This window comes from Schistocerca nitens, chromosome 2, assembly GCF_023898315.1.
Source record: "Schistocerca nitens isolate TAMUIC-IGC-003100 chromosome 2, iqSchNite1.1, whole genome shotgun sequence".
Taxonomy (NCBI): Eukaryota; Metazoa; Arthropoda; class Insecta; order Orthoptera; family Acrididae; genus Schistocerca; species Schistocerca nitens.
Genome location: NC_064615.1, coordinates 570,662,830 through 570,679,526, shown reverse-complemented (window position 1 = coordinate 570,679,526; position 16,697 = coordinate 570,662,830). Strand labels below are relative to the sequence as shown.

General features: G+C 45.6%; 1 protein-coding gene across 1 annotated transcript in view; it reads left to right on the top strand.

Moving 5' to 3' along the window:
- LOC126235164 (G-protein coupled receptor GRL101-like) overlaps nt 1-16,697 on the top strand; it is a 412,667-nt gene that overhangs the window by 177,319 nt on the left and 218,651 nt on the right. The window contains exon 11 of the mRNA XM_049943896.1: nt 2,984-3,118. Coding sequence (XP_049799853.1) covers nt 2,984-3,118 — 135 coding nt within the window. The remainder of the gene's footprint in view (nt 1-2,983; nt 3,119-16,697) is intronic.

The following is a 16,697-nucleotide window of genomic DNA, read 5'->3' as shown; positions in this document are numbered from 1 at the left end:
GCCATAGTTTAACAAGCTCAGAACTGCGCAACACCCATATTCTTATCAAAGTTTTGACTGTATTTTGGGGTTAATTTGATGCACTCATCACAAATATTGCTCCATTTCTCTAGGATGGCTCTAGTTCTTTTAGATACAGGGTGTCTATATTTTCACTGAAATATTGATACAGAAATTTTTCGTATTCTATTTAAAATTTTTAATAATGTCACGAATATGTAAATGGATTTATACAATTTAAGGGTTTCTGACTCCATGTATAACGTTATTTTTGTCATATAGAAATTTAATGGCATTTAACACTGAAATGTATGACCAAAGAAAAATGGCAAAGAATGATCTATTTTTGGGGTTATAAATGCATCTCCAGGGAATAACAACAGTTTTGATTTCACGCTATAACTCAGAAACTTTCGTAAAATTCACGACACACAATGGAGCGCTCCTGAACGGCCGTCAATCCCATTGTTAGCTATAAACAAAAGAGTGGTGTAATATCACGTGTAGCACGTGTTCACCGATCGATATATCTGAAGAAGAGGTCCAGGTCGTCGACTCACTTTAGATTATGTTTATCTAATAACTGCGTCAAACACAGCATTCAAGTACGATTTCAGTGGCATTCCTGATATGACAAGAAATCGAGAACTGAAAAACAGGAATAAGGACGTAACAAACTCCGTATAACACGAAAACGGGATCAGAAAAATTCTTGTCATTCTCGAACTTACAGTGGCAAAATCAACGCTGTCCAGTCGCATTAACAAGACCACCTCTCAAACCTGAATAATCCACATTTTGCAGCGGAAGACGTGCAGGAAGTCAGTCTACGAGGTTCTGGACAGGTATGTGAAGCCACGCCGTCTCTACTGCTGTACCCAGCTGTGCTAAGTTTCTCGGTTGAGGATCCGTGGCGCGAATAGCCCGAATAAGATGGTCCCACGGAGTCTCTGCTTGGTTTAAATCTGGGGAGATTGGTGGCGAAGGGAGAACAGAAAACTCTTCCTGGTTATTTTCGAATCATGCACATACGCTGCGAGCAGTGTGAAACGTTGCTTTGTGCCACTGGTAGACGCCATCTTGCTGAGGAAAAACAAAAGACATATAAGGGTGGGCCTGGTTCCAAAGGATAGCTGCATACTTGAGTCGATCAACTGAGCGTTCCAGAACGACGATATCACCCAGGGAATCCCACGAAAGCATTCTCCAGACCATAAGGCTCCCTCTTCCGGCCTGGACGCTTCCGACTAAGATTGCCGGATTTTTGCTTCCAGATGGCCATCTGTCTGAAGGAGCATAAAACATGATCATCAGAAAAAGGCACGTGTTGTCACTCAGTGAACGCCAAGTTGTGTTGTTAGCGCGTAGCTCCAGCCTTCATAGCCGGTTAGCAGCAGTCAGAACGGATGCACGAAACAGGCGCCTTCAGTTGGGGCCGAAATGCAGCAACGTCTTCTGAACGGTCTTTAAGGAGACACTTGGTAGTCCTTTCACCTGGGCCGTCAGTTACTCAACAGTTGCACAGCTTTTCGCCCTTACACATCTCTGCAGTCGTCATTTACCACTGTCATCTACGGACCGTCGTGCACCACAATTACCTCGGCGCCAGTTTTGCATAGCGCCGTTTTTCCATGCACAGCATACTTTAACCACGGCGGCAGTCTGTCGCTTAGAAACGTAGCAGTTTCGGATATGCTTCCAACCTTGGCACGAAAGGAAATGACCATGGCCTTCTGGACATCAGGTAATCGCACTGTTTCCGCAATACGACAATGTCTACGCTGTATTTCCCTTACCCCGATACCCTTTGTATGCCCTTCACTGCTGGTGCTGCCACCTCCCGTCTGTGGGTGGTTATTGCACACTGACGTCTATGGACGGTGATTACATTAATGTGACTGGACCGTGTACAAAGACTGGGTATTTTTCTTCGTGTAAAAATTTCATTGTTGAACTGTGTAATCTATTACAACATTCTTATGACCTTTTAATAAGAAGGCAATAAAACTTTGAATTAATCATACTTTCGTTGGTCACACAACATTTTTTGTATCTCCACCTATGTTAATAGGGCTCAAAAAAATAAGGCAACCAGTCCTCTGAAAGGAAACGTTTATTCAGGACGTCAGAGATAAACAAAATACACAAAGTTACTAAGGTATAGGATACAGATCTTGGAGCAACTTAAAAACTGTCTTAGACATGTCAGCATCGATTCCGAAGTGGGTACCAGGCCAGACGCTTCTTTAACGATCTGAAGAGATGAAAATTGTTTGGTGCGAGCTCCGAACTGCAAGGACGTTGTTCCATTGCAGTCTATCGGAAGCCCGCTACGGAACTCAGGTAACTGTTACGATATATCGTCGGACGTTATCGTGAAACAACACGGCTGCTTTCAGAAACCATCCCTTTCATTTGATGTTACTGCTTTCTGCAGCCGTTCCAGCATCCGCGGTCCTCGCGTGAGGGAGTAAATCAACCAACAGCACGCCCGGAGTGTTCCAAAACACTGCGGTCGTGGTTCTTCGCGAAAGTAATTGTTTTGATATTGTTATGGTTGATACGAGGAGTGCTCGATGAGAATGATACTGTCTTCATGTTGCGTCCGACGAGGGATGTGAGTTGTCGTGGTTATCTTCCCTGGAGGCCACTGTGTTGTGTGCGATGTCACTAGGCAACGGCAATGATCAGTTCGTACGCGATCTGTCTCACACGAATGTGACTCTAGTCCAGGCTACAAAATTCTATGTTCGCGTCCTATTCAGTTTTGTCGTATTATAATCAGACTGAGCTCTCTTCTGCGAACATGGATACCAATGGAAACTACTTAATCCCTTTCTGTGCTTCATACAGTACGCCACTAAGCCGTTGTCACTATGTATTGAACCACTCTGTATAGCTAAGTAGAGGTAATCGTAGCAGTTGTAGTGCCCGGCTACCTGTGGCGCTAGTGTGGCTGACGTGTGTGTGGTTTGATCGACAGTGGGCCGCGGGCGGGAATGCGGCCGCGACGAGTTCCGCTGCCTGAGCGGCCAGTGCGTGGCCCGCAGCGACGTCTGCTTCAAGTCCGGCCACGAGCGCAGCGGCTGCGCCGACGGCTCCCACCTGCTGCACTGCGGTAAGCTGCCTGCCTGTCTCTCTGTCTGTCCAGCTCCTCTACCGAGCCACTCTGCTGCGCTCTCCACCTGCGTCCCAGCTCAAATGCTCTGACAGAAGTTCTCCACTAAGCTGCGGGCTGCTAACTCGTTCTCTGTCGTTTATTTCGGTTCTATATTATTGGACAATTTTATACGGTTTCATATCAACCATTGGTAAAGGATCGACTTTAGCCCCCTTTTTATGGGACATGCCCTACAATTTTTTAGGTGGTTTCTTTTTCTCTGTTATATATATTTAACTGTTTGTAATTTATTAATATATGCACTACTGGCCACTAAAATTGCTACACCAAGAAGAAATGCAGATGATAAACGGGTATTCATTGGACAAATATATTATACCAGAACTGACATGTGATTTCATTTCACGCAATTTGGGTGCATAAATCCTGAGAAATCAGTACCCAGAACAACCACCTCTGGCCGTAATAACGGCCTCGATACGCCTGGGCATTGAGTCAAACAGAGCTTCGATGGCGTGTACAGGTACAGCGGCCCATGCAGCTTCAACACGATATCACAGTTCATCAAGAGTAGTGACTCGGCCACCATTGACCAGACGTTTTCAATTGGTGAGAGATCTGGAGAATGTGCTGGTCAGGGCAGCAGTCGAACATTTTCTGTATCCAGAAAGGCCCGTACAGGACTTGCAACATGCGGTCGTGCAGTATCCTGCTGTAATCTAGGGTTTCGCAAGGGCCGAATGAGAGGTAGAACCACGGATCGTAACACATCTGAAATGTAACATCCGCTGTTCAAAGTGCCGTCAGTGTGAACAAGAGGTGACCGTGACGTGTAACCAGTGGCACCCCATACCATTACGCCGGGTAATACGCCAGTATGGCGATGACCATTACATGCTTCCAATGTGCGTTCACTGCGATATCGTCAAACACGGAGGCGACCATCATGATGCTGTAAACAGAACCTGGATTCATCCGAAAACACGACGTTTAGCCATTCGTGCACCCTGGTTCGTCGTTAACTACACCATCGCCGATGATCCTGTCTGTGAGGCAGCGTCAACGGTAACCGCAGCCATGGTCTCCGAGCTGATAGTCCATGTTGCTGCAAACGTCGTCGAACTGTTCGTGCAGATGGTTGTTCTCTTGCAAACGTACCCATCTCTTGGCTCAGGGATCGAGACGTGGCTGCACGATCCGTTACAGCCATGCGGATAAGATGCCTGTCATCTCGACTGCTAGTGATACGAGGCCATTGGGTCCCAGCACGGCGTTCCGTATTACCCTCCTGAACCCACCGATTCCATATTCTGCTAACAGTCATTGGATCTCGACCAACGCGATCAGCAATGTCGCGATACGATAAACCGCAATCGCGATAGGCTAGAATCGGACCTTTATCAAAGTCGAATTCGTGATGGTACGCATTTGTCCTCCTTACACGAGGTATCACAACGTTTCACCAGGCAACACCGGTCAGCTGCTGTTCGTGTATGAGAAATCGGTTGGAAACTTTCCTCATGTCAGCACGTTGTAAGTGTCGCCACCGGCGCCAGACTTGTGTGAATGCTCTGAAAAGCTAATGATTTGCATATCACAGCATCTTCTTCCTGTCGGTTAAACTTCGCGTCTGTAACACGTCATCTTCGTGGTGTCTACTAGACCAGTGTAGCACTACATTACCATCTTAAGCGGTCGTCTAGAAGATACACATTAATACAGTACATAATGCTACACAGGTAGGCCAAAACATTATGATCACCTGCTTCATCGCTAGTTTGTCTTTGGAACGTAACACATCACTGATTCTGCGTATCAGAGAACCGACAGTTTGTTGGTAAGTTTGTGGAGGTACGTGTCATTAGGTGTGTAGGCACAGGTCCTGCCATTCGCGCAAATAACGGGCCACTGATTTGCCTACTTGGTGACGGCGACCGACAACGATCCAGATTTGTTCCATAGGATTTACGTTAGGTGAATCTGGTCACCAGGACTCCAGCGTGAGTTCACTATAACGCTCCCCAAACCACTGGAACACGCTTCGGGCTCCGAGACGCGGACAATTATTCTGCTGAAAGACGACATCGCCATCGGGAAAGACATGAAGCACAGAGGGAGGAGGAGGAGGAGATTAGCGTTTAACGTCCTGTCGACATCGAGTCCATTAGAGACTAAGCGCAAGGTCGTATTAGGGAAGGAAGGGGAAAGAAATCGGCCGTGTCCTTTCAAAGGAACCATTCCGGCAGTTGCCTGAAGCGTTTTAGGAAAATTACGAAAAACCTAAGCCAGGATGGCCGAACGCGGTTGTGAATCTTCGCCCTTCCGAATTCTAGTCTAGAGCGCTAACCTCTCCGTCACCTCGCTCGGTAAGCATGAAGGGATGCAGGTGGTTCGCAGTTGTCAGCGGGTCTTCGATTACTACAACGGGCCCGATGCAAGCGCAGGAGAATGTCTCCCGTGGCGTAATACTGCTCGCACCAGCCTGTGTCCGTGGCGCGCTGCCAGTTTCGAGCTGCCGTTCACCTCGATGACGGCGTTTGTGGACATGACCATCTAGCTAGAGTAGCAAAAATGTGATTGACCCGAGGAGCCGACACGTTTCCATTTATCTACGCTCGAATTCCGATGGTCCTGCGCCCACTGCAACCGTGAACACGTTGGGGTAGTTTGCTGTGGAGCTCAATGTTCGACAATGTACGATGAACGGTGTGCTCCGAAACACTTGTGCACCAGCGTTGTGCTCTTCCAGCAGAGATGCCACAGGTCACCATCTATCCTACTTTATAGGGCAGACAATCTTCCGAAACCCACATTTTGTGAAGAATCGTGGAAGTCCAACCATTTAGTGCCTAATCGTAGCTTCACTGTCCTTCTGCCTCTTTCCGTTGATGCTCACGATAGTGATACGTGAACATTCGACCAGATTCGCTGTTATCGAGATGTTTACAGGTTCTGCACAAGAATAATCGGCCCTTTGTCAAAGTCGCTTACCTTACTGGATTTCCCCGTTTGCAGTCCATATCTTCGCTATGGTGATCCCCGTCTCCGCTTTTGTTTCCGCGTCACGTTGCCGCAATGTTACCAATCGGCATCCAACGCCTCGGTGGGCGGTGAGCATAATGTTTCGGCTTATCAGTGTATATGCTGTGGCAAGATACATTAATTGTTACTTTAACTTTTAGCTGTTTTCTAGCATTTCCTCGTAGTGTAGTGGATGAGGCAGCGTACTATACAATACTAGCTTTATAGTTTTTCGTCAAATATATCTGTTCGTCCGTATTGTTTTCCGTCATTTAGGTAATGTGTGTAATTGTCGTATTCAGTCTGTTTCGTTTATCGATAATATAACGTCCTAGATGAAACAGAAATCTTTATACACGTAAAAAAGGATTTCACAATTTTCTTGTCCAGAGGTGAAATAACGTACTAAACAGAATTTAATTATAATTTAAAAACTTTACTTTTCTATTAATTATATTTCATATTTATTACGAATAAACGAGACAAGAATATTTCAATCAAACGACTGAAGAGGAAAAATTAAAGTAATATCTCCAAAAGCATCTACAAAAAACCCTCTATGAGATTACAAAAATAAATTGCAAGTAAGTACTGTGCACTACCTCTCGTACAATAAAACTTTAATTTGTGACGGTATTCGAACTAATGATGATATTCACAGCATGTTTAGCTTTTGTGACACACTGTCTCACAAAGTTTTTAAGCCATTCAACCAATATCAATACGCGAGCCTTTGGTGGCAAGCACAGCATCCAGTCTGTTTTAAAGCTGTGTCCACTCTCGGTACAACATATGTGCAACTGTGGCGATGGCAGCTGCGATTTGGTTCCTTAAATTACTGATGTGGCTAACAGGCGTTTGATAGACTGTTTCCTTGACGTATCCCCATTAGAAAGAAAAATTTCACGTGACCTAGGTCAGCGAATTGGACCACATCTGCCATCCCAGTGATCTGGAAGCACCTGGTCTAGAGCTTTTCGCTCAGTCTGAACCCAGTGTGAGGGTGCACCATCATTTTTTAAAACGACTCTGTATTGGTAGTCAGCCAGCTGCGGTAATGCAGACGGATAGAAGATGTCAAGGTAACTGTTAGACTTAAATGATTCTTCTGAGAAAAGGAATAGTCCCACAAATCGATCTGCCATCAAAGAACACCACGCCGCAGTATTCGGATTGCGTGCCCCATACACATGCTATGTGGCTTCGTTAGACAATGCTAGATTGTTTATAAAATTCCTATCCTCTTCTAAACGGTGGAGAACGTCCACGGCGAATTTCATACGTTGTGGCCGGTCGTTTGGTTTCAGTGTGTGCAACAATTGCAACTGGTATGGATACATCTGTACACGTTCCCAATGGACACGGTGCATGGCCGCCCTACTGATTTGCAGCTCCTGGTGAACGATGTAAAGCCAACGGTAACTGTTCTGTGTTGGCTACACTTGTTCCAGGCGTCCAGTTTGTTGCTTCACTTCCACGCTCCTGTCTGCGGAAAATTCCTGTACGTATCGAAGGCGTATCGAAGCCCGCTATAAGACCTTGTAGTTGCAGCGTTACTTTTGAGACGTCCTGTGTAACGCCTTCATCATATGTAAGTCCTCTGTAAGATATTAATGCGATTTTCAGGACACTGTCAATTATTCAGTTACAGAGATTTATGGCAAACAAGATTCTGTATACATTAAAATTAGTTACTTTAAAACTACTTTAAAACTGTGGACGGTGAACCCACACTTCGTCAGTCGTGCAGCACGTTGTACCCTGAAGCAGAACACTTGATATTTGCAAATTAACTGAGTTTCTTTAATGTCTCACCGTCTTTCCCTGTTTCAAAAATGGTTCAAATGGCTCTGAGCGCTATCGGACTTAACTGCCAAGGTCATCAGTCCCTAGAACTTAGAACTACTTAATCCTAACTAAGGACATCACACACATCCATGCCCAAGGCAGGATTCGAACCTGCGACCGAAGCGGTCGCGCGGTTCCAGACTGTAGCGCCTAGAACCGCTCGGCCACTTCGGCCGGCTCTCCCTGTTTCTAAAATGATAATTTGTGTTAGCTGCTAACAGCTACTGTTTCAAAATGTTTTTAACGTGTAACTGGATTTTGATCATACTTATTCATAATTTGTTTCCATCTGCTGGCTATCGGTGTGCAGTTGAATAATAGTATAGCACGTAGAATATTAAAGACAGTATTAACCAGATTTTTCTCGACTGCAACACATTTAAAATAGAATACAATAATTTTTCCTAGGTACTGGATCCTGATGTACTTTAAATAGTTATTCACATTTGAGAAAACCATAATTTTCCAGTATGGTCTTTATACATCAGAAAATACTGCAATATAGTTAAAGTGAATGCTACAATTTCCAAATGGAATAAAAAAGTTTATTACATTTTTATTACAAGGAGAGATGAAAGTACGGTACGATAATTGCTCACGGGTACAACACTAACCCTCACTGAATATTGCAGTGCTATTTTAGGAACTTTCTCTGTGCTTCCAAAAACTTTGTGGAGGCTGAAATAGACTGACAGAAGGAAATTGCGACACCTAGAACGAATTGTGTAACATAAACGAATGTTGGTAGGCGTGTTTCTAAACTGAAAGATGATGTCTACACGGATTTGCACCAGTCGCATTAGAGTGGCGTTAGTAGCCCCATTATGAGGACACAAATAAAATTTTCTTTAAATATACGCCGTGAAGTTGGTGAACGTTAGTTAAATTTATGATTGGACTTGGTGATGTGATGTTAGCCAAGAATGGCTTTCAGACGACAAAGACGCAGTTATCAAAACCTCACTGAGTTTGAACGAGGTGGTATAATACTGTTACAAGGAGCTGGATGTTCCTTCTGCGCTGCTACAGAGAGACATGGCAGGAATGTAGCTACACTACTGGCCATCTAAATTGCTACACAATGAAGATGACATGCTACAAACGCGAAATTTAACTGACAGGAAGAAGATGATGTGATATGCCAATCATTCGCTTTTCAGAGCATTCACACAAGGTTGGCGCCGGTGGCGACACCTACAACGTGCTGACATGAGGAAAGTTTCCAACCGATTTCTCATACAAAAACAGCAGTTGACCGGCGTTGCTTGGTGAAACGTTGTTGTGATGCCTCGTGTAAGGAGGAGAAATGCGTACCATCACGTTTCCGAATTTGATAAAGATCGGATTGTAGCGTATCGCGATTGCGGTTTATCGTATCGCGACATTGCTGCTCGCGTTGGTCGAGATCCAATGACTGCAATCAGAATATGGAATCGGTGGGTTCAGGAGGGTAATACGGAACGCCGTGCTGGATCCCAACGGCCTCATATCACTAGCAGTCGAGATGACAGGCATCTTATACGCATGGCTGTAACGGATCGTGCAGCCACGTCTCTATCCCTGAGTCAACAGATGGGGACGTTTGCAAGACAACAACCATCTGCACGAACAGTTCGACGATCTTTGCAGCAGCATGGACTATCAGCTCGGAGACCATGGCTGTGGTTACCCTTGACGCTGCCTCACAGACAGGAGCACCTGCGATGGTGTACGCAACGACGAACCTGGGTGCACGAATGGCAAAACGTCGTTTTTTCGGATGAATCCAGTTTCTGTTTACAGCATCATAATAGTCGCATCCGTGTTTGGCGACATCGCGGTGAACGCACATTGGAAGCGTGTAATGGTCATCGCCATACTGGCGTATCAGCCGGCGTGATGATATGGCGTGCCATTGGTTACATGTCTAGGTCACCTCTAGTTCGCATTGACGGCACTTTGAACAGTGGACGTTACATTTCAGATGTGTTACGACCCGTGGCTCTACCCTTCATTCGATCCCTGCGAAACCCTACATTTCAGCAGGATAATGCACGACCGCATGTTGCAGGTCCTGTACGGGCATTTCTGGATACAGAAAATGTTCTACTGCTGCCCTAGCCAGAACATTCTCCAGATCTCTCACCAATTGAAAACGTCTGGTCAATGGTGGCCGAGCAACTGGCTCGTCACAATACGCCAGTCACTACACTTGATGAACCGTGGTATCGTAATGAAGCTGCATTGGAAGCTATACCTGTACACGCCATCCAAGCTCTGTTTGACTCAATGCGCAGGCGTATCAAGGCCGTTATTACGGCCAGAGGTGGTTGTTCTGGGTACTGATTTCTCAGGATCTATGCACCCAAATTGCGTGAAATGTAATCACATGTCAGTTCTGGTATAATATATTTGTCCAATGAATACCCGTTTATCATCTGCATTTCTTCTTGGTGTAGTAATTTTAATGGCCAGTAGTGTACTTTACATGATTTGTGGCAGCGGTGGTCACGAGAATATTCGATTGAAAGATGATCGATCTCCAGACGGCCACGTGGCGCCACCGAGAGAGAAGATAATCGTGTTGGGCGTATGGTTATGTCGTATAGTGGTGGATTTGCAGCAGGTATTTGAGCAACATTTGGCACCACAGTGACACTCGAACTCTTAAAAGTCGATTACTTCAAGGACAGATGCGAGCCAGACGCCCTTCGTGTGCATTACACTGCCCACAAACCACCGCCACTTGCAACTTTATTGGTTTCAAACGAGAGCTCATTTGAGCGTAGGGTGGATGTTTGCTGCGTTTCTTGATGAAAGCTGTACCTGCCTCATAGCCAGCGCAGGGTGGATATTTGCTGCGTTTCTTGATGAAAGCTGTACCTTTCTCATAGCCCTATATGGCTCTGTATTGGCTAAAAGGAAGCCAGGTGAGGGCATGCAGCCAACCTGTCTGGGTGCTAGACACACTGGGCCTGCGTGTGGAGTGGGATTCTGTATGACAGCAGGAGCGTTCTCGTGGTTATCCCATGCACGCACCCGGACTGCAGATTTGTACGTCAGTCTGTTGTGCTGCCTTTCATGAACAGCGTCAGGGTGTGTTTCCCAACAGGATAACCTTCGCCGACACACAGCTGTTGCAACCCAACATACTCTACAGTATGTCGACATGTTGCCTTGGCCGAGCGGGTTTAGCCGAGCGGTCTAAGGCGCTGCAGTCACACACTGTGCGGCTGGTCCCGGTGGAGGTTCGAGTCCTCCCTCGGGCATGGGTGTGTGTGTTTGTCCTTAGGAAAATTTAGCTTAAGTAGTGTGTAAGCTTAGGGACTGATGACCTTAGCGGTTAAGTCCCATAAGATTTCACACACATTTCAACATGTTGCCTTGGTCTGCTCGATAACCAGATCTGTCACCAATCGAGCGCAAATGGGACATCATCGGACAACAATTCAAGCGTTATCCATAAACAGCATTAACCGTCCCTGTAAGTGCCACTGGCATGGAACTCCGTCCCACAAACTGACATCCGGCAGCTGGAGCACACAACACATGTGTTTGCATCCACGCATTTTAAATTCTACAGGCTACACCGGTTATTAATGTAGCTGCATTTTACATTTGCAGTGGATGATCTCGCGCTTTTTACAACCTGTGGTTTTGCGATGTTACGCACTTAAATATGTTACCTAGACAAATGCATTCCCTAAATGTCATTTCTCTACATTTATTCCGTCAGTGTATGAATAGCGTACGCAACATCATCATCATCAACATCGTTAAAGAGTTTAGCTTAACAGCTTGTCTGGGTACCTCCCTTACTCGCAGGTCTATAACCCCATACTTTCAGCCGAACCTACCTCGCTGATGCACTGCAGAGATGATCACTACAACTTCTATTGTACTCACTTACTTCACCATAACATTTACGTACATTTACAAATTTATTCGTACATCTTCGACCATTATTTTATATTCACCAGGACGTCTCTTAACAACAAGACCACATATGCTTTATGTGGAAAAGTGTCCCAGGACTGACTACGTAAAAAAGATGCGGGAAGCAGTTTTATCCTCGTTCCATACCTTGTCTTGCTTCTTACGACGCTTGCATTTTTCCAGAAATCAGTCTAATTAGTTTCTGTCATGATGTCGACATCTCTATTCACAGTTAAATTGTGTGCGACCTATTTAATGTACACTCCTGGAAATGGAAAAAAGAACACATTGACACCGGTGTGTCAGACCCACCATACTTGCTCCGGACACTGCGAGAGGGCTGTACAGGCAATGATCACACGCACGGCACAGCGGACACACCAGGAACCGCGGTGTTGGCCGTCGAATGGCGCTAGCTGCGCAGCATTTGTGCACCGCCGCCGTCAGTGTCAGCCAGTTTGCCGTGGCATACGGAGCTCCATCGCAGTCTTTAACACTGGTAGCATGCCGCGACAGCGTGGACGTGAACCGTATGTGCAGTTGACGGACTTTGAGCGAGGGCGTATAGTGGGCATGCGGGAGGCCGGGTGGACGTACCGCCGAATTGCTCAACACGTGGGGCGTGAGGTCTCCACAGTACATCGATGTTGTCGCCAGTGGTCGGCGGAAGGTGCACGTGCCCGTCGACCTGGGACCGGACCGCAGCGACGCACGGATGCACGCCAAGACCGTAGGATCCTACGCAGTGCTGTAGGGGACCGCACCGCCACTTCCCAGCAAATTAGGGACACTGTTGCTCCTGGGGTATCGGCGAGGACCATTCGCAACCGTCTCCATGAAGCTGGGCTACGGTCCCGCACACCGTTAGGCGGTCTTCCGCTCACGGCCCAACATCGTGCAGCCCGCCTCCAGTGGTGTCGCGACAGGCGTGAATGGAGGGACGAATGGAGACGTGTCGTCTTCAGCGATGAGAGTCGCTTCTGCCTTGGTGCCAATGATGGTCGTCTGCGTGTTTGGCGCCGTGCAGGTGAGCGCCACAATCAGGACTGCATACGACCGAGGCACACAGGGCCAACACCCGGCATCATGGTGTGTGGAGCGATCTCCTACACTGGCTGTACACCACTGGTGATCGTCGAGGGGACACTGAATAGTGCACGGTACATCCAAACCGTCATCGAACCCATCGTTCTACCATTCCTAGACCGGCAAGGGAACTTTCTGTTCCAACAGGACAATGCACGTCCGCATGTATCCCGTGCCACCCAACGTGCTCTAGAAGGTGTAAGTCAACCACCCTGGCCAGCAAGATCTCCGGATCTGTCCCCCATTGAGCATGTTTGGGACTGGATGAAGCGTCGTCTCACGTGGTCTGCACGTCCAGCACGAACGCTGGTCCAACTGAGGCGCCAGGTGGAAATGGCATGGCAAGCCGTTCCACAGGACTACATCCAGCATCTCTACGATCGTCTCCATGGGAGAATAGCAGCATGCATTGCTGCGAAAGGTGGATATACACTGTACTAGTGCCGACATTGTGCATGCTCTGTTGCCTGTGTCTATGTGCCTGTGGTTCTGTCAGTGTGTTCATGTGATGTATCTGACCCCAGGAATGTGTCAATAAAGTTTCCCCTTCCTGGGACAATGAATTCACGGTGTTCTTATTTCAATTTCCAGGAGTGTATGAGTCCCGTACATGAATATCATTGCCACTGGACTGCAATTACGTAGGTGCGTTTTATTTTATGACTATAATCGTAGCAGACTTTGTGTGGTTACTTCACTCGTCTTTTCATATCGTATTCATTCTGTGTCTAATAGTGATGTCATCGGCAGTAAGTAAGAAGCGAATGATAAAGGATTGCATTTTCCTTAGTTCTATACAGTGTGTACATAGGAAACGATGTACAAGATAGCACTGTGGAGTTTCTGGGGAATAAAATGAAACCTGATTGTGATTTGTACTCTGTGAGATGAAGTACTTATATTTTTGTTCGATTCTGTTTGCCGCACAATGTTTGGGTGACTAATGGAGCCATTTTTGTCAGTTACTGTGGACAGTGCTCTTGTGGAAATCGACTTCTGGCGCACAGCCTCTCATATCGGCAGCCGGCCGAAGTGGCCGTGCGGTTATAGGCGCTGCAGTCTGGAACCGCGAGACCGCTACGGTCGCAGGTTCGAATCCTGCCTCGGGCATGGATGTGTGTGATGTCCTTAGGTTAGTTAGGTTTAACTAGTTCTAAGTACTAGGGGACTAATGACCTCAGTAGTTGAGTCCCATAGTGCTCAGAGCCATTTGAACCCTTTTTTTTTTAACCTCTCATATCGGCATTTCATTCTGTGAAGAGGAGGTACCTTACATTGTACGAAAGCTTAATGAGGTCAGACAAAGGACAGGTCGACAGTAATGTGGAAGCATTGTCGTACTTGGAAATTGTTTTTTTTTTTTTTCGTGACTATTTGGATCTAACACTACAGCTGTATTATAGCAAAATCTTCGACTTGACACTCTTCAGAGTTATAGTTTCGACATTGGATCGTGCGGGAAATACGTTGGTCGTTGTAGAAATAAAGTTTGTCATAAACGTCAACGTCAACAGAGTCTTCTTAGTATACCAACTACGTCAAATTGTAGGTTTCTCGCAACCTTTCACGACATACACTCTTTCTCTTACCTTACCTTTTCCCACGAAAATGTGGTAAGCTTTTTAATCTTTTACTGTCAGGAATGACATTATTAAGACGACCAAGCATCAGTGCTACTGATAGAATCTGAGAATGCAAAACTGCGGTGATGGTTGTACGTCACACTCGTACGTCCATGACACACGTATTAGAAGTAGAGGAAAGAGGGAAAAGAAAATAACCACAAACGTGGAGAAGGACAAGAGTTAAAAAAACAGTAGAAAATTCCGCTGATGAGAAAAGAAACAAATAGTAACCGTCGATGGTGGGGATTTTAATCCCGCAACGAACGACGGAAAAGAATTTGACGTCTGCTCCGCCCCACTTTCGTGGCGGCAATTCGTCGTTGCTGCCATGACAGTCGGCTGATCCGTATTGCAGTCGCTTCCTTGATTACACTGTTTCAGGAAACACGCGGCAAATACGTAACTGAGTTTTAAAAAAAGGAAGAAATATTTGGTTCCCTGTTAGGGACGCTCATCAGAGGCAAATTTGTCTCCTGTCAGGCTCTTACTTTGCGAATATCTGCCGTGGAACGTTGAAAAATGGACTGATGTACCCAGAAATTGTACGGCCTGCCGTATTCACAATGAATCCCATATTACAGGCATATGAAGCTCTATCGGCACATAGCGACGTAATGGATACTTTTTGCTGCTGCAACTATCGGTAACGTCTTATGATAATTAACGTTTGCAAATGTGAGGGCAGCGCCAAACAATTAGGGAGACACTTAGCAACAGCAGAAGCTGAAAGACGAGGAATGTTGCTTGTTCGCCACGCGGTATCAAGATAACTCAAACTACAGACCGCAGTGACTCGTCGTTAAGGCACATGAATTTGTGTGCAGCGACCTTCTAATACACAGTCTACTATAATCTTAAAATTTCCAATTCTAAGCTAAACTGATGTGGCTAATGGTAGGAGAATAGACTGGAAAACGGGAGGTCTAATTTGCCGCCCAAACCGTGTTCGACCTGAGTTTGTGCTTCTTCTTTAACAACGCAACAGCAACCCCATCGTAACATGTCTTTGATTCATTAGACAGTGTGCTTTGTTCGGAGCACTATAAATGCTTTTAGTGGAGTAATGAACCATATAAGGTAATATTTCTCCACAATGAAAACCATCTCTGATGATCCCAATGTCTTCTGTGGTTTCATTCGTACATACCTAGTTACTTATTCAAGCAACACGTCGCTAATATCTCAAATTACCGACAATCTTGTTAATGGAATTAAGCATAAAAATCCACAGGTGCTTCTTTGTCTTTTCAATTTGTGTAAAGTTTTGACTAATGAACTGAACTACATCAACACAAAAAAGCAATATGTCTCCTTAAGCAGTTTTAGTGAGCGCTTGCTACCACCATACTGGGTAGGTATTCATGCGTTTATTACGTTGTATACGATGAGAAAAGCCGCTTTAGTTCAATTATATATCTTAATGGTAAACAATACATCGGGTTGCAACACTTCTACTCAACAAACAGATTAAATGCACTAGCCTTAAAAATATACTTAAAGTGCATCAAAAACTATCTTGATACAAGACTTTGGATAAGTTTTATATAAATAGTAGTCATCTTCTACAAAATCACTATCTCTGAAGTGTTTAAACCCAAATAGTTAACGGGTTTTCATCACTTACTTAGATATACATGAACAACACCGAATCTATTGGTAATATCAGGGTCTGTTTCTAAGGTGTTGGTTATTATTTTAACACAAACGTAACATTGGAAGGTGGACTTCTACTGGACTACATTAGTGCAGTATGTTATCAAGTGAACAGAGGCCCGTATGTTGGCAACGAACGACCTGTAACTTTCACAAGCTGTAGCTTTCACGCTGTACATATGCCATAGTAGCATATGTAGACATTAGGTGTTGCTGGCCTGTGGCTGAGACTTGATCAGAGCGTACCAAGAGTTTAATAACGATGTTTCTGACTGATTATCACTACTTATTTTTGTAATCAAATCCTTGAATGACGGGACAGGTTTGGAGGTATCTCACATCAGGTGCAACAGTAATGTATCACTCAGCAGAGGCACATAGAGACCTGGTCTTCCCTGCCATTCCACAAACGTCTTCTTGATGAAAAT